This window comes from Lissotriton helveticus, chromosome 4_1 (genome assembly GCF_964261635.1).
Source record: "Lissotriton helveticus chromosome 4_1, aLisHel1.1, whole genome shotgun sequence".
In the NCBI taxonomy this organism is placed as follows: Eukaryota; Metazoa; Chordata; class Amphibia; order Caudata; family Salamandridae; genus Lissotriton; species Lissotriton helveticus.
In genome coordinates, this window is record NC_136063.1 from 1,565,487,306 (window position 1) to 1,565,506,500 (window position 19,195).

Below are 19,195 nucleotides of genomic sequence, written 5' to 3' on the forward strand. Positions count from 1 at the left end.
GTCCGTAGATAGCACTAGCTTCAACAAGACAGCTACCAGTACATTCCCCCACAGGGTACAACAGAAATTCGCTGACCTGGGGCTTATTGATTCCTGGTGTACATTACATCCCACCACTAAGGATTATACCCACTATTCCCACGTGCACAGGACGTACTCGAGGATCGACTATATATTTGTTAGTCAGGCATTATTTGGGATGCTTCAGGCGACCCAGATTATGCAGATTTCAGTGTCCGACCACAACTTGATCTCTTTAGGTATGCAATGGGTGGGGTCTCCCCCTAGAACTCCTAGATGGTATTTCCCCCTAGCTCTGACCCGAGACCAAGGAAGAGTTACGAACAGCCATTGCCGACTTCTTCTTACATAATGACCCCCAAGACACGTCCCCCCAGAACAACTGGGATGCTTTTAAAGCAGTGATTTACGGGAAATGTATCCAACTCAACTCGAATTTAAACAAGCAGAGAGCGAAGGAACTGGTAGCCTTCGAAGAAGAACTAAGGTTGGTTGAGCAGGCACACAAAACCAATCCAAACCGCGTTCTGCAGAGGCAGCTTACGGCTCTCCGGGGCAAATTAAGATCTATCTACTCTAACCGGGGGGAATTCACCCTCTTGAAGATCTGTCTGTCGTCTTTTCTGCAGGGCAATAAGGTGGGTACCCACTTAGCACGCCAGCTGCGTGTGTAACGGGAAAGGGATTTTATTGGAGGTATCCTCAACCGTCAGGGACATATCATCCACTCAGACACGGCTAAGGCTGAAGTGTTTGGCGAATTCTACAGGGAGCTATATCAGGGTTCTATTCCGGACACGGTGCCACAGCAGCAGCTTTTGGATGGCCTGTCCATTCCACAATTATCGACGGCGTCGGCTGCGGAATTGGATGCCCCAATCACCCAGGAGGAGATTGGTGTGGCCATCTCGAGACTCAAGCTGCACAAGGCCCCGGGTCCCGATGGCCTTACGGCCCATTTTTATAAGTGTTTTTCTGCAGAACTTCTCCCCCATCCTACGTCCCTGTTTCAGGCTGTGGCTACCAATGAGCGGGTTTCTCATTCGATGGCGGAAGCCGTGGTTTCCGTCATTCCTAAACCTGGTAAGGATCCGCATCTATGCGGCTCCTATAGACCAATTGCGCTCCTCAATTTAGATGCCAAGCTCTACTCTTTTAGCTGCGCGACTAGAATCGCTAATGCCTAGCATTATAAAAGGCAGACGAACCCATGATAACATCCGGCGCACGGTCCATTTTATTGAAAAGGCCACGAGATTTCGAATTCCCGCAGTGTTGGTGGGTCTTGATGCGGAAAAGGCCTTCGACCGGGTCGATTGGGCTTTTCTTTTTTTAACTATGTGGAAATTCAGGTTTGGGGACCCTTTTATTAATATGGTGAAGGCCAATTTCTATCAGCCTACCTCACGCGTTTTGGCTAATGGATGCTCCTCTTCCCCGTTTGCTTTGAGTAGGGGCACGCGACAGGGGTGTCCCCTCTCGCCTCTCCTTTTTGCTCTGAGCATAAAACCCCTGGCGCTTAAACTCTGAGCCAATGATGAGATCCAGTTGGGAACAAAAGGGGTTAGGTCCTTTATGTGGTGAGGGCTAGACCTAATAACATTAGTAAACAACACAAAATGCCCAAACCACAGTTACTCAATACAATTTTTTGATATAGGGTAAGAAACACTTTATTATCGCTTCCCTGGACACCATTATTTTGTGTCAATCATTTTGTATTTTCTATAATTTGAAAAAATTGCTGACAGAAAAAAGACATTGATTGCAAATATTTACAAATATTTACAAGGCTGGACTAATGTTAGCAAACATTAAAGGCAAAGACTATTTACACATTTAGAAATCATTATAACACACAATAGAAAATATTCTCACATCAGACATTATTGAAAAAATAATAATACAAACATATCAATTACGAACAACAAAAAGCTAACAAACACTGAATGAGAGAAACTAGGGGTTGGGAAGATAAATGATTTAATATATTGTATATTTTAGTGCTGGACCAGCCGGTCCTAGCTTTAGTGCAACAGTAATACTTTATATCTCCCAACCAATACTGCCGACGCGTTTCTAGACCAGACTGGAGTCACTGGTCTGTCATCAGGGCTGTATGTATCTTGTATCTGTGGGATACAAAAGCAATGTTTTGCTTAATCTAGTGTGTGGGCTCCTTTTTATCATACAGTAGCTGTAATGTCGGTGTGCGCTACATACCAAGGCTGCTCAGTGTTGAATTTCAGATCGGGTCTTTTGGGGGTCCGTTTAAATGAAATAACGTGGCCAAGCAGAGAAGCCTAAAAGAATTTAAGGGATGTTTTTAATTTTTATCATTACGAAATTGGTACAATATATTCACTAGCTAAAACAAGTTGGGGAGGTGGAAGCATACCTTTTACTTTCAGTAGTGCCGAGTGCTGGCAGGGTCCATTAAAAGCGGCGTGACCATCCGTTTGGGTTTTGAGATATCGGAAAGATTAATGTTCAGGCGCTTAGCGGTGTGCACGTTATGTTAAACACTCGCTTGGAGAATTTGAGAAGGGATTGCCTACCTTGATTTAATCTCTCATTTGCGCATAAATGGAATTGTTGATTTCAGCATTCTACACAGAAAAACAAAGCGCACCCTTAGTAGAATATTTTAACTGATTCAGTGCTCAGCAAGCGCGTATTAGTGCAAGTGGGACAAATACCTGTGGCTGGAGCTGCTGCTCTGTACTGTGGGATTCAAATTTCTCTCAGTAAAGATGGCCGCCGCTATTTCCTGTTTGTTATATGCAAAAGCTGTACAGATGCATTGTGGGGCATGTAGTCCCATGAGTCACATTTGCTTGAAAATAGAGGCTAGACGTACTGTCTACAGCACCTTATCTTAGTCTAAAGGTAATGGGTACGTCCTTCCAATTGTTTGTTGTATCATGTATTTTAAAAACAAAAAATTAGTACGCTAGATTGTACTAGAATTTTGGGTGGCTTCTCTGGGTCAGTGACCTGTTCTCATGCAATAGAGGACCAAGACCAGCGGGCAAGCCAGGGATGTCTAACCGATGCAAATCAGGGCAGATGTGGTCAAATATGCGCTATCTCAGACAGGTTATTTAAACCAGTCTGTGCACTATTGAATTTTAAAATTAGATACGCTTCTTTTTGTAACAGAACGCGTTCGACGTCATGGCATTTTGACCTGGAGTTTACAGTGTATAGGACAGACCATTTGAATTCTTGCTCATTGTGAGACTTCTCGCAGAAATGCTCCACCATTGGAGCAGACATGACCTTTTTCTTAATCCGCGATCGGTGCTGACTTATTCTGTGGTTGACTTGCTGGCTGGTTTTTCCAATATAAATTAGTTGGCACGGACATAGAATCAAGTACACAACGTTCTTTGTTCTACAATTAGAAAATTCTTTGTGCTTCCACTTGGTCCCATGGTGTACAAACTCGTCGCCTTCTATTGTGCTAGAGCAGGCGATGCAGTTACCACACTTGTGGTGACCCTCGATAGGCTTGAGATTCCATTGCGCCAATAAGTCGCTTTTGGGCTTGGGAATAACCACGTCAGCTCGGATGAGTTCCTGGCCAATGCTGCGGTTTTTTCTGAATGCAAAAATTGGTTTGGGGAACGGGCAGCTCAGCCCCTCCCCTCTCCTTTACTGTATGATAAAAAGGAGCCCACACACTAGATTAAGCAAAACATTGCTTTTGTATCCCACAGATACAAGATACATACAGCCCTGAAGACAGACCAGTGACTCCAGTCTGGTCTAGAAACGCGTCGGCAGTATTGGTTGGGAGATATAAAGTATTACTGTTGCACTAAAGCTAGGACCGGCTGGTCCAGCACTAAAATATACAAGATATTAAATCATTTATCTTCCCAACCCCTAGTTTCTTTCATTCAGTGTTTGTTAGCTTTTTGTTGTTCGTAATTGATATGTTTGTATTATTATTTTTTCAATAATGTCTGATTTGAGAATATTTTCTCTTGTGTGTTCTAATGATTTCTAAATGTGTAAATAGTCTTTGCCTTTAATGTTTGCTAACATTAGTCCAGCCTTGTAAATATTTGTAAATATTTGCAATCAATGTCTTTTTTCTGTCAGCAATTTTTTCAAATTATAGAAAATACAAAATGATTGACACAAAATAATGGTGTCCAGGGAAGCGATAATAAAGTGTTTCTTACCCTATATCAAAAAATTGTATTGAGTAACTGTGGTTTGGGCATTTTGTGTTGTTTACTAATGATGAGATCCAGGGCATCCCTTTTGGCGAGGTCGAACATAAGGCTTCGTTCTTCGCAGAGGACATCCTCCTCTCCTATGAACCCGGCACAGTCGCTGTGCGCGGTACAGGGAGAACTGCAAAGCTTTGAACAGATAGCCGGTTTCAAGGTAAATTATACAAAATCGTTCAGACTTAACCTAACCCTTTCCTCCGCGGAGGTGTCTCGCTTAAAGCTTACGACACCTTTTCAATGAGCGAAACACTCCTTGCTCTATATGGGGGTGCGTCTTACGGCTAAATTGGGCGAGCTTTACAACGCGAACTACCCGCCTCTTCTGGCTCAGGTCCAACAAGATGACAAGCGGTGGTCAGCTCTCTACATTTCCTGGCTGGGGAGGATTAATGCCATTAAAATGACAGTGTTACCCAAGTTTTTATACTTGTTTCAGGCACTCCCCATAGTGCTAGATGGTTCGCTCTTGCCGACACTCCGCACGTTGATCACTAAATTCCTTTGGCTGGGGGGACGGGCTTGTCTCCCTCTTCATGTGCTTCGTCATCCGCGCACTCAAAGGGGACTGGCCTTACCAGACTTTGCCTTATACTATCAGGCTGCCAAGCTACGGGTGGTAACTGAGTGGTCGGCCAGGGAATCCGAAAAGCATTGGCTCCACATGGACCGCGCAGTTGTGGGGAGATATATATGGGTTGTGTTATGGAAGCCTAAACAACATCGTCCTGCCAACGCTTATGTTAGCACTCGCACCCGTACGACTCTCACTACCTGGGATAGGGTCACAAAGCGGGTGGGCTGGTCATCCTTTCCTTCCCCATACATGCATATTCATTTTAATCCGGATTTCCCCCCCGGAACTAAGGGAAGGACCTTTTGATTGCTGGAGAAAGGGAGATTGCCTCAAGATAGCTGATATGTTTCGGGATGGGGAGGTTTTGTCTTTTGATGAATGTAGGAAGGAATTTGCACTCCCTCAGAGCGAACAGTACCATTACTTACAGCTTAAACATTGGATCTTGATGCCTCCTTTCCGAGAGGCGGCTGTTAGGGAGCGCACATAAATAGAGAAATTCGTGGCCCTGCTTCTTTCCACTACATTTCCCCCCCCCCCGCCCCCAGGCGAGATTCATGCAGTTTTGGGAACGGGTCTTGGGGAGGGATATTGAGGACGGGGAGTGGTTTCATGTCTGGAGGGACATTTTTAAGCACAATCGGTCCTTAATCCTTACAAGAAGCCCACTATAAACCCCTCTACGACTGGTACCTCTACCCTACTAAACTTCCGCGTATCTTCCCAGGCACTTCTGATTTATTTTGGCGGGGTGTGGCTGGCAGGGGGACTTCAGACATATCTGGTGTGACTGCCCAAAATCCGGCCTTTTTGGGATGAAATCCTCTCTCACATCAAGGATATCTTGGGTTATCCCATTCCCCTCTCCATAGACTTCGCCCTTCTGGGTCTGCGTGACCCCTCCTGATAAGACAAACTAAGGTGGACAAAGCGATCATGTGGACTTGTTAAGGGGTGGCCAATCTCACTTTGGCAGCGGCGTGGAAAAAGACTGAGGCCCTAGCACTTTATTTATGGCATGCTCGCCTCTGGAGGATCTTATCCATGGAACGCCTAGCGGACATTTTCCAAACTGATTCTGAAGACTTTGCACTCCGCTGGTGACCGCTGGTGGCCTACTTATCCCTCCTGCAGTTTGTCCGCCAACAGTGCGAGCTAAGCATCTCTTTCAACTTTAGCGGGCTCCTTTTGGAGACGGTGAGCCTCGGCTGCTACCATGATTGTATTCTGGTTCACTCTGTGCATCGCCATTGCTGCCTGTATAACTGCCTACTTATATCTTTGTGATTTACTGCTTTACTTATTTTACTTTTGTTTTTTCACCACCGGACGGGGCGGTAGGGATACTGTTGGTTTGGGGGGGGAGGGTTATTTGTTTAGGACATCAGCATCATTCGCTCAGTACGGGACGGTGACCGGCTTGGGGTCTTTGCGAAGCTGAACCTACCATAGCTAATTCTGTTGCCACCCGGGCAGTTGCCCGCCCCGTGTACTATTAAGATTGAGGTCCTTTGTATTTTGCCATATTTGATACTCAATAAAAAGACAACTTTGGAAAAAAAAGCATAATACTTGGTTGACACTATGTGTGCCCTTGCATGACAGCAAAGGGCTTGTGTAGAAGTCCATGTGATATTTGCCAGAGTTAGGTTTTACACATGGGAATTTTCGAGGCCTGGAAAAGTAAATGCAGGGCTTTTTTCAGTGCAATTACTAAAATATTCCATGGCTCTACATGAACACACAGATGTGCAAATGCAAGTCAGATGTTTAACTCCCACCCAGTGCATACTTGAGTCGAAATTTTAATGTCTCTATTGATGATACCAGACATCTTGCACCAGGGGCATACGGAAATAAAATGCATACCTAAAAAAAAAATAAAAAAATACATGTTGAACATTTTGGTGGGCGGTCTCAATTCTGAAGAAAGGGGAGTCTATTCCACAAAACCTTCAGATTGAGCAGGTCTACTTGCACACAATGTGGCGATATATTGCTCTTCAATTGATTTGTAATTTTTTTAAATCTCTTAATCTCAAAACAAGCATCCTGCAACAGCATGGGAGTATAATACTGAAACTGTTATTTGTCCATAAAAATAGAGAGGATTTACATTTGGGATTAAATCAATTTTATTAGCAGAACACATAGCATGAAAATACATTGCATCGTTACCTACAACCCTACGGGCCGGCTACATCACAATCAGAAAATAAATCAGAAGCTATCATAGTTAGTTTACACAGCATGCCGCCGCATTCAACCGATTTAGGGCCACCTGCATTTGCTAAAAGGAGATAATAAACAGTCCTGGCTCTACCAAATGTGGATAAGAGAAAAGTATGATGCGCTACTAGCATGCGTGTGGCAATGAACCAAGAACATGTCTTTGACAGCGGAAGGCTATAGAGTCTGCTTTTAAGAGAAGGAATGAAAAATGCAAACCTAGCAAGAACACAATCCAAATTGAAAAACCCAACACCCACCCCCCACCCCCACCCCTCCAGGTGAGCAGAAGTGTACTTTTACATACGCATATGATCCGATGTGATAGCTAGCCACCCTTGTGCACTTCGGGAATCAGTTTCAGAATCCGGATCTAGATGGGACATGACAATACCCGGACCTCCATGCATAGAATTGAAATAAATGGGGCCCAGATCTTGGCGTAGTCTGATTTGTTCCCTATAGTGGCCATAGACAGCCTCTCCATGCCCAAAAGATACCACAATTGATGCAGCCTTTGTGTATGCTCCGGGATCCTGTCTGTCCTCCACCCCGCCAAAAGTACCCAGTGTGCGGCATTCAGCGCCAGTGCGTTCTGCCTGCCTTTGGTAGAGCGCAAGGGGAAGGTCAGCGTATTGGGCAATCCCAGGATAGCATAAGCAGGGAGTATAAGGATGGTGGTGTCAAAGGCCTTATCAATTTCATCTAGGATCTTGTCCCAATAGCTTGTGAGCTTTGGGAAGTTCCACAGCAAATGAAGGAGGGTACCAGGGCTACCGTAGCAGCGCCAGCAAAGGCCATCGCATTGAGAGTTTTCCGTGTGGCCCTTGGAGTGTGCGGTGTGGTGTGTCCTGTAGAAGACATACTCCCATTCCTTGTCTGATAGGGTGCAACCTATTTCCGCCTCCCACCATCTCTGTCCTGCGGTTCAAACCCTCTTGGCGCCTTGAGTGAGGAACAAATATATTTCAGAGATGAGTATGAGGTTGTCTTTTATTTAAGAAGAGCCATTTTTCAAACTGCAACATCGCTCTACCAGCCATGGGTCATATTGCGGAACCAGTTACCCAGTGCAACATTTGCATATGTAGGAAGAGGTCCGAGCCTGTAAGGCCGTAATCCTCCTGGAGCTGCTTGAAGGGAATATGACCCTAGAGGTTGAACTGATGCCCCAAGCGCTTACACCCACCCTCCATCTATCGCGTGCTCGCCCCTTTCTCCATCCCGGGTGGGAAATCAGGGATTGAAAGTATTGGAGTCATGGGAGAGGGGAAAGTTCTAAGATTAGCCAGCGTGGATACTCTGTCCCAAGTTAGCATAGTGGGCAAGTGACTGGCGAGGAGAATACTCCCCAGGAGCGTGACGACTTAGGTAACCAGGCCTCCCTCCAGATATGGTGGCCTGCCACCGTCTGGTCCATGAAGACCCAGTATTTCTCAGTCATGGGACGGTTCCATTGCACGAGGTAGCGCAGCAGCGAGGCCTCCAAGAAGCGAGTGATGTTGGGCAAGACAAGGCCACCCTCCTTCTTAGAACGCTGCAGCCTGGGAGAAATCGGGCCCCAAACAGAACGCTCAATCTCAGTTTGTAGGTTCGAAAGCGAGTTTGGTGCGGGCTGTAAGGCAAGCGTTTGGAAGAGATATAAGGCCCAGGGTAAAATATTCATTTTAACCGCAGCCAGTCTCTCAAGCCACGGCAGGGGCAGGCGCCGCCAATGGGCTAGATCTTTCGGATGCGAGAGAGTAGGATAGTAGAGTTCACTTCCGCTGTCTTAGGCAGACTTTTGTGAAGAACCAGTCCTAAGTATGTTATACCATCCGTCACCCAGTCAAAATCAAATTGAGCACGCAAGGCATCTACGGTCATTTGTGTTGCAGTCAGATTCAGTATTTGAGACTTCTGCAAATTGATTTTAAATCCAGAAACCTGATTGAAGACCTGCAGGTCTGCCACGATCGCTGATCGAAGTCAAGGGATGTGCTACTGAGAAAATGATGTTGTCGGCGTATAGGCTAATTAAATGGTGGTCAGCCCCGAACGGGACACCCTGTGCCTGTGGACTGTCCCGGAGCCTCTGAGCAAAGGGCCCCATATACAGGGCATAGAGCAAGAGGGAGAGAGGGCAGCCCTGTTTGGTCCCCCTCCCCACGCGAAGTCGCACAAGAGTATTCTGTTTACCCTGACTGCAGCAGATGGAGAGCTGTAGATGCTTGCCACCCATTTCCAAAACCTGACACCCAAGCAGAAGCGCTCCAGAGTGGCAAACAGATACGGCCAATGCACGAGGTCAAAGGCTTTCTCAGCATCGACCGCCAGTAGTAAAGCCTCCACCTTAGAGTGGTGTAGCTTGTCAATTAAGTGGCAAACCCTTTTGGTATAATCCCCACACTGCCTATTCAGAATGAAGCCGAACTGATCCAGGTTGATCAAGCCGGGCATGAAAGGGTGTAGTCTATGGGCCAGAATGCTAGAGAACAGTTTTGCATCAATATTTAGCAGAGAAATCGGCTGATATGAGCTGCAGAACACTGGGTCCTTTCCTGGTTTGGGGATGACCGAGATTGTCGCTCGCAGCATGGAAGCCGTGAACAATTGAACAATTGAGTGAGCAACGGAGCCAGTTCCGCACAGTTAGTCTTATAGAAAAGAGCACTAAAGCCGTCAGGGCCTGTCGCTTTCAAGGGATTTAGACGGGCAATAGCAGAGATCACCTCCTCTATCCGTATGGGGGCCTCCAGCCCATCAGCCTTGCTAGACTGGAGTGGGGTGACCTCTGCGCCACATAGGTACTCACTTTGGTCAGCAAGGTTAGAAGACTCAGTGGAACATAGGTTCTCGTAAAAAAGACCGGAAAGCTGCCGCTCTCCCGGCATCGTCCGTGACCTCAGACCCACGCTCTCCCTGAACCGCTTTAATTGCCTGGGCCGTTCGTTGACTGCAGAGACAATGAGCAAACATGCAACCACCCCCATTTTAGCCCACATAATATTTATGCTTCAGCCGAAGTACCGCATATTCAGCCCTATCGAGGTCCAAATGCTTCAGCTAGAACCGCTCCTTCCCCAACTGGCGCCAGATTCGGGGGCACCTGTGTGTTTGTGGATTGCCTCGAATTCCTTCACTTTGGCTTCTAGGTCATCTTGTTTAGCCTGCCTAGTTTTGTTATCATAAGCCGCTTTGGCGATGAAAGCCCTCTTGCGACCAGTTTAAGAGCCTCCCAGATGGAGTCCAGGGGCGTGGAGCCGTCATCATTAAGTGCTAGATAATCAGTCAGTGTACATCATAGGTCTTCACTGCCTGCGGGGACCGTAGCAGGGAGTCTCACGGGCAGGGGTGTGATGGGGGCAAATGTGTGGATGGCAGACGCAGGGTAAAGGTAGTGTGTGCATGCTCCGAGAGAGATCGGGCTTCAATGGTAGAAGCGCTGGTGCATGCCCATGCGGCCTGGGTGACGAGGAAGTGGTCTAGAAAGGCGTATGACTTATGGGCCGCTGATTAGTAGGAATAATCTTTTACATCGGGATGTAAGCTACGTCAAGCATCTTTGATCCCACAGTTGTATAGCCATTCACTACCGCTCCCGAATATAGCTCCTACTCCGCCTGACCTCGGGCTGGAACGGTCCAACCCTGCATCCATAACTAGATTTAAGTCACCACCCACCATCACCAGGCAGTTGGTGTATAAAGGACCGCGGCCCAAGCGTCCATCAGGAATTTCTCTTGGGGCACGTTTGGGAAGTAGATGGAGGCTATTGTGATATATACGCAACCTCAGCGCTAGGAGACGCCCCTTGATCTCCACCACGGGACCCAACATGGAACCCCTAAAGTGAGTGGAAAGTAAAATAGGCACCCCGCCCTTCTTATTTTTCCCCGAAGACCAAAACTGCAAGGGACATCCTCTATGCTGCATGCGGTGAGTGTCGCTATAGAGAAGGCGGGTTTCCTGGAGTATGCACACATCCCCTCCCATATGTTCGAGCAATGAGAGCACTGCCTTCCACTTAGTGGAGTTGCTAATGCCACTGACGTTAAAACTGACTATCTTGACCTCCATCGATGGAAGAACCACCATCGGAAGCTGTGACTAAAGCTGTGAGGCATGTGCGTAGGGACAAATCTCAGAAGGGACCCAGTGGACACATGCAAACAGACAAACCCTGATAGAGGAGCACTGAATAAAAAGCTCACCGGAGAGAGGACCCAACACATCCCAGAACAAGGAAAACAAACCCAAAAACAATAAAACAACAACCTGGGCAAGCCCACATAGTCAATCTTGAAGGTGGTCAGCAGGAAGTGGCGTACGCCAATGGAGTGAAGGCACCCCTATTCAACAAAGAGAAAAACTCCCCTGCTCGCGCCGGACTCAAAGAGGATAGAACAAACCCAAAAGCACGTTACACTCTGTCATTAGAGTCCAGGGTGTCCTCTTCTGCACCAGCCAGGGTCCGAAGAACTGCAGACCTCTCTTTAATGATTGTGGCAGAGTCAGGGTGGAGGCGACACCGAAGCCCTGACCTCCCCGGGGGCCCACGCCTGTGGCCTTGTGTGTGTCCGACTCTGCGGCATCCGGCTGGGGAGACAGGTCATCGTGATTCAGTTTCAGCACTTTACATGCTTCGGTCATGGAGCAGACTTGGTGCAGCTTCTCACCAAAACGGAAAATGAGGCAGAATGGGTGGCCCCAGGCACATGATATATTCTGCGAACGCAGGTGGTTAGTGATGAGGCGAAAGTCTCTTCTCTGTTGAAGGGTACTGGCTGCCAGATCGTGAAATAGTTGGGCAGAGTGGTTCTGGAAGCGCAGAGTTGACTCGAACAGGCCGCTTTGAGGTTCTCCTCTTTCACTGTGAAGTCGTGCACACACATTAGAATGTCTGCAAAAGGGAGGTTCGGTTGATGCGGTGGGTTGATGCGGTGGGCTTATGCGGTGGCATCGGTCGATCTTGAAGGAAGAGTCCACCGGCGCGTTCAAACTGCTCGGAAGAGGTCTTTGACGTAACCCACGAGGTCTTCTCCTTCTGCCCTGGTTGAGACTGCGTGGATATGGATATTGTTCCTCCTCAACCTATTCTCCAGGTCCTCGGAGTGCAATTTGAGGTCCAAGTGTTGGTCTCACAGCCGTAGGATTTCTTGCTGGAGTGCTGCGATCTCTTCGTCCCTGGCAGTTGCTGTGTCCTCCAGGGAGGCCTCCAGTTCCCCCACAGCATCATCGTCTCTTCGCACCTCCTGCAGGTCTGCCTGCAAGTCCGTTTTAATGGCCAGGATGTCCTCTCTCAGGGAAGCGAACAACGCTTCTAGGAACTCCCTTGTGATCGCAACGTCTGGGCTGTCTCCACCTGGTGTCGTGTTAGATCCAGAGGCATTCTCTGCCGACTTCATGAGGAGGTCTCTAACGGACCTACCTTTCTTGCTTTCGCCCACCGCCATTGTGGGGTTAAGAGGCTGGCCCTCCCACTGATCGGGGACCGGCCCAGAAGAAAGGGGATGTGTCCATCAGGAGGCTGTTAGGCGAAAGATGAAGTGTGCTAGCTCCCAGAAGAGGTGCGGTCCACACCCAGGTGCTCTGCTGGGAGTATTGACATTCCGCTGCAACAAGACAGTCCCTGTCCCTCTCTCAGTGCGTGGTGGTGGTAAACAGTCGGCTCTGCGATGCTCTCCGGGGCATCCAGACCCCAAGGTGGTTGGGATGCGGGTCTGTAGAGCACCGGCGCCCCTCGTGGTCTGCTGCACCGCCACCCTCAGACACCACTGAACCTCCGTCCACAGGAGCAGCCCAAATTACTTGCAGGGTCCAGTACTGCGAATGGACCTCTCTCGTCTGGCCTGCGGGTGTGCAGAGGGGACCTAGCAGAGGATATGAGACCCCAGCATCACCACCCCCCGCAGGCCACACCAGTGCTCAGCTTCAGGCCTCTGCCATCCAGCCACAGGCAGCAGGGCAGCAGTAACCCCAGTCGCAGTGGAACTCGCTCAGCGGGGGGCCCCACCTGAATCACCCCTGTACCCGCACTTCTCCTTCATCACGTTCTTCTGGCCTTACATGGGCTGCAGCTGGAGGCCCCGGGGGATGAGGGGGCACCCGCCCCTCACTTGGTGATCCTCGGGTGATGCGATTGCTCCCCCCGCAGCCCACAGGCTGGAATCAGCACAAGTAGGCCTCACGCCGTAGGCTCGTGTTTGTTTGTGGGACGCTCTGCAGGCCCAGGCCTGTCTCGTATGCTCGCCGGCCAAGGGACAAGTGAAGCCGGGTGCAGCCGCAGCAGACCGTCTGCAACTCGGGAGAGGAAGTGGCAGCGGAATGCCTTCTGGGGCCTATGGGCGAGTGGCGTGCCCTGGGACGCCACAAGCCTCGAGCGGCCTGCTTTCAGGAGACGCAGGCCCTGATGTGGCAGCAGATGGGGCCACAGAGCACATGCTCCTCGCCGTTTGACTTTTGGCACTGTGGTGCGACGGTCGAGCCCCTCCAACAGTGGGGTGCTGAGCAGGCCGCATATTGCAGGGTCACTTTACACTGTAGGATTCACAGTGGGCCCAGGGACAGTCGCTTGGGCCTGCAGGCCAAGGTTCGTAGGGTGCAGCTGCGATAAATCTGCTGGGATCCACAAGGGTGGAACGTGGCAGAATGCCCCCTAGAGCCCGCATGCACAGGTGGCGCAGGCCCGCAACCTCTACTGCAGCGCAGTCAGTCCTTGGGACAGCCCCGGCTCCTCACCATCACATGGCCCCGAGGCCGCTAGTCCGTCCACTGGCGAGCGGGTAGGTCATCGCTCGGCTCCCAGCCTGGAGCACCAAGGAAACTCGTCACTTTCGGTGGGGTCCCCGGTGCTAGAGGTGCTTTGGTAAATGCTGTAGGCCCGGCGGGAGGAGAGCTCAAGGAAAACATGTCCACTCGCTCCGCCATCTTGCCCACCTTCTGTGAGGATTTACATTTATACTCTTTTGCAGTTAGAACCTCTACAGCAATTTCCTAATTTACTCAATTCACAAAAAAGTAAAATTAAATTATGACTTTCATTCTGTAACTCAAATTACAAACTGTCTGTGAAGGAGGAGCACCACTTTAATCTAATCGCCCCATGTCACGGTCCAGCCTTTACAGGCATGGTGAAACAAAGCTTTCCATTGCGTGTTATATTACCATGGACTTCCCTAAGCGGTTCATGAGCATTGAGGTTTTCATTTTTTGTTTGCAAGCAGTGAAATGGCCAAGATCTGTCATGTAGAGTTATCAGAAATGTATCTTCGGGAATGCTGGATTTTGAGAAACAAAACACATTGTACTGTCCTCAATAGAGAAGGTAGGGTTTATCCATCCAATTTCACAGAGGGTGACGAATAATAGTGCTAATATCAGACAATATTGGTTCCTATATATACAGGAATCAGTAGTATCTGATATTACTGCCTGCATATTGGAAGGCTACCGATAACCCCTGAAACAGTCCGATTTCAAAAGAGGGTCATGCTTGGACAATATGTAAGCTAGAACATCTTAACATGCGAGTCGACACTAAGAAACTAACAGCAGATTTTAATGCTAGGTTTTACTGAGAATATTTTCCTGTACTAGTAAAATGCATTAAAATATTACTCTTGCATAACATATATGGGGCAATACTCCCTCTTCACGTTTATGATTGAATCACAGTAAAAGTATATACCTGCTCAGATCTAATTTCCCTTGGAAAGAGTTCCTTGTGAACAACTGTTACAAGCTATACACAAACCCTCTTCAAGGTAGGCAGTCAGGCTGCAAGGCCTTGGCCTGTTAGTCTTAGTAGGAAGTACTAAGAAGGTACTTCAGTCATAAGCTGGCACACAACTGGATGATTCTTCCTGTCTTTCTAAACAGGCTGCTGTTTTATATCCGCATAATGCAAAATAACTGATGCAGGGCTTAGTCCTACTTAAGCCGTAAATTGGAGGGTAACTGCATGTAGCAAGTAGGTTCATCTGTATCATATACTCAATTGTGGTGGAAGGTATGACCAGAGTGAATAAAATCCATGGTCTCACCATCATATCCAAGGGGAATGCACAAAAATCCTCACAGCCTGCGTTATAGATTTATCTTGCGTGTATTATGCTAATTCATCCGTGAAACTGTAGGACTCATTTGCAAACACACCCACACACCCCAGTAGCAATGTTCAGCTGACCTTTCCGTGATCTTGATTGAAACGAATACCGCTCGTGGAAATGATTGTGGATTGCGCCTGCTTACCTTCTCTCAGGCTGGAGTCGGTTGCATTAATCAAATACAGATTCCATGAATAAGAGAGATCACTTCTTCCCAGGCAGTCTGCACAAACAGCTTGGACAGAAAACTCCTGGTTCCAGTTTACAGAATTGCCTTCACAGTGGTTACAAATTAATCGTGTGAGCCTATAAAGGAGGAGAACAAACTAGTTGCATAACTGTGGTAGCTGAACAGGCTGAGCCAAGTCAATATAAACTGAATAATAATGTACAGGTATGCCATCAACATCATTGTAGTAGTTGACACCACTGCATCTCCACACAATCACTCCCAGTGCCACACAATTACACCATGCTCTGCAGCTCCATCCCAAATGCGTCTCCTACAAAGTCACTTTATTTGTAAGGGCCACAGTTCTAGTAGCAAGATGGCAAGCACCATAAGTGGTGGAACTGGATTTTAAGGTCATGGTAGCAGTCCACTTTAACCTGCGTTAGGACTGTGTAAAACACATCTGTGCCAATTTGGAGACGTTCTGTGGGGCCTATGGTGCCAGTTTTCAAATAGCTAAAACGGTGTGAGATCTTGCTAAAATTAAATCTGCTATTTTACTTGTTCTTTCATCTGTTGCAGACACGTATGCCTCGCTGCAGATTTGACACAAAATGAAATTGTTGAAGGAAACCTGTTAATATTTCCTGACATTCCTACCTCTCTCTTGGGCAAAAATCTCAAACTGTTTGTATACTGGTAAATCAGGCCTCTGCGGGTTAGGGAACTGGATCAACAACAAAAACAACACGTGGGCCTCAGACTTAAACAATGTGGAAGTGTAAACACGGGTAAGGAGTCACCCAGCATGGTAGTCCATCTACTCAAAAAGCCTGGGACATGGTAGATATAGTCTTATCACATAGTACTGATGGAAGGAACCTGAAGGCTTTACCTAAGAAAAGGACACATTACTTTCCAACCAGTCCATCTCAAAACATGTTTAACACTCTACTGCCGCATTAAAGTGCAATTCAGTTGTCGCGTAACAGCATTTTTAAAAATGTGTTATGTTAGATGCGTCACGTGCATGCTAACACAGTTCATGTTCATGCAATGACTGGATTTGAGCATTTGATAAATTTAGTAAAGGGTCTTGGGTTTATATTTTATGATTTTGTTCCCTAGAGTACCTTGGCTTCATTTTTGTGCCATCTAAGTTTGTAGGTGGTAAATTGTTATATGCTCGGCTTTTCTGCTGTTCAACTTGTAATATCAAGCCACGGGTGCTTCCATTCTGTGCTGCAGTGTTCAGAGAGGCTAAAAGTCAACTTGCAGATTTGACCTAGTGCAAGTTTCGTGCTGGCAGAATAGAAGAGAACTGTGCTTCCTAATGAACCAATAGGTGTGCTGCAAATGCAGGATCCAAGTGCAGTGGGCCTTTATTTGCTCTAGGGACCAATAGATAGAAAGTAAATAAAATAATCTAGCTATTGGGGCCGAGTAAATAGATCAACTGGATGCAGAGAAGAGATGCTGTACATTAGGAGCGGATTTGAAAACTAATAGCACAAGGTAGGGGCTTTAAATGGCTCAGCAAATATTATAAATACATAAAGGTGCAAGGCAGATGACTATACTACAGTACGTTGTTGTAAAGCTACAAACAATATTTGAGGCACATTTAGTATTCACTCTAATCTTATTTTTAATCGCTGAGTTTGTAGAAGGATAGTCTGGTTTTAGTTATTCCCCTTTGTCAGTCTTAAATGAGATATTAACACGCTTTCGTGGCACTAAGGCATTTTCAGCTTGAACGTTTTCTCATTAGTTTATCAGCAGACTAGAAAACATGAGTCTGCCCAAGATTCCCTAAATATCTGTTGCTTGAGTGTCCAATCCATTAAAAAAAAACAGAGGACAAGAGGTGTTCCGCAAAACATGAAATGGTTGTTAATTAAACATTAAGGCTGGGAGAACAGTTAAAGACACAGGGTCTGAGGACTGTATCAACTTACAATCTGCAAGTGTTCTTAAATACAAAATCTAGAGAGTTGTAAAAGTTTACGAGGTACCATATGTGGTGAGAAATTTTGGTTGTTGCCTTTAGAGTCCTAAATGAATTGTCTAATGATTACCCACAGGTGGATCTCAATTTCTCATGGACACAATGCGGCCATTACAGATGTTCAGCATGGGGAGGGTGTGATCACGTGTGCTAGGTCCTGATTGGTTATGTGTTCCCAACTCATGTGGCATCTGATTTTATGGTGTGTTTAGGAGCACGCGTATACCCTCAGGCCATATGCGCTTTATTAGGGCAATCTCTGTTGACCATTTGTAATGTCACTGCACCTATCTGTGGAAGTGTTGAGTTTCCTGCCCAAGTATTTGCCTGCCAGCTAGACACCTTCCCACCTGTAACCTATCAATCAGCATTCTTCGGGTCTAGGTCTCAGGGCTGCCTAACTACATATTTGCAATTCGAAGTTGATGTAGAATTCACAAAGGGTGATTTTGTTAATAAAGATGATATTTCATTTTAATCGATGTATGTATTGAATTACATATTAAGATACCTACATCAAAGGGTTGTCTGGTATACAGGAGATATAATGAGGAAATGTATACAGAGGTGATGCACGTAAAGAACACACTGGTTTTGACTCAATTTTTCCACCACGTTTCTGCCTTGCTGGTCATTCACAATCAGTTAAATTATGCGGTGGTCAGTTTATTACATAAACACTGAGATTTGGCCATTCGAATTAGAGATATCTACACCCCTGAGTTGTCCAAACTAGAGTCAGTTCCAGACTGCTGTCCATCTTGGACCAAGGCTGGATCTATGGAGCTGAAACCAAAGGCGGCTTCTTCCTTGCCCTGATGGCTGAAGATCTGATAACAGAGATGCACTGTGTGCAGGTATACAGAGTGACAATTATAGCACTTCCTCCGCAGGAAACGATAGATTTTTTTTAATGTTCTCATACTAGAGATAATCAATCAATCGAGAGTATTTGTAAAGCGCGCTACTCACCCGCTAGGGTCTCAAGGCGCTGGGGGGCGGGTGGGCGGGGGGGGCTGCTACCGCTCGAAAAGCCAGGTCTTGAGTTGCTTCCTGAAGGAGAGATGGTCCTGGGTGAGTCGCAGGTGGGTGGGGAGAGTGTTCCAGGTCTAGGCCGCCAGGTACGTGAAGGATCTTCCTCCGGTGGTGGTTCTGCGGTTCCGTGGGACGGTGGCGAGGGCGAGGCTGGCGGAGCAGAGCTGACGGGTTGGCGTGTATAACGTGAGGCAGTTGTTGAGGTATTGGACCAAGTCGTGGAGGGCCTTGTGTGCGTGGGTGAGGAGTCTGAACTTGATCCTCTTGATGTGGCTGTGTCGGGGGATGTCCAAGACGAGTCGTGCTGAGGCGTTCTGGACACGCTGGAGTCTTTTCTGTAGTTTGGCGGTGGTTCCAGCGTAGAGGGCATTCCCGTAGTCCAGACAGCTGGTGACGAGGGCCTGGGTGACCGTTTTCCTGGTTCCAGTGGGGAGCCAGCGGAAGATCTTACGGAGCATGCGGAGTGTGTTGAAGCAGGAGGAGGTAACGGCGTTAACTTGCCTGGCCATCGTGAGGGAGGAGTCAAGGATGAAGCCCAGGTTGCGTGCGTGGTCCGTGGGCTTGGGTGGGGGGCCTAGAGCAGGGGGCCACCAGGAGTCATCCCAGGCGTAGATGGATGGGCCGAGGATGAGGACTTCCGTCTTGTCTGAGTTCAGTTTCAGGCGGCTGAGCATCATCCAGTCTGCGATTTCTTTCATTCCGTCCTGGAAGCTGGCTCTGGCGGAGGTGGGGTCGTTGGTGAGGGAGAGGATCAGTTGGGTATCGTCGGCGTAGGAGATGATATTAAGGTTGTGCTTGCATGCGATGGCTGCGAGGGGGCTC

General features: G+C 47.6%; 1 protein-coding gene across 1 annotated transcript in view; it reads right to left on the reverse strand.

Annotated features, from left to right (window-relative positions):
* PKD1L1 (polycystin 1 like 1, transient receptor potential channel interacting) overlaps positions 1-19,195 on the reverse strand; it is a 1,793,388-nt gene that overhangs the window by 1,059,333 nt on the left and 714,860 nt on the right. The window contains exon 23 of the mRNA XM_078688182.1: positions 15,304-15,464. Within this exon, the coding sequence (XP_078544308.1) occupies positions 15,304-15,464 (161 nt within the window). The remainder of the gene's footprint in view (positions 1-15,303; positions 15,465-19,195) is intronic.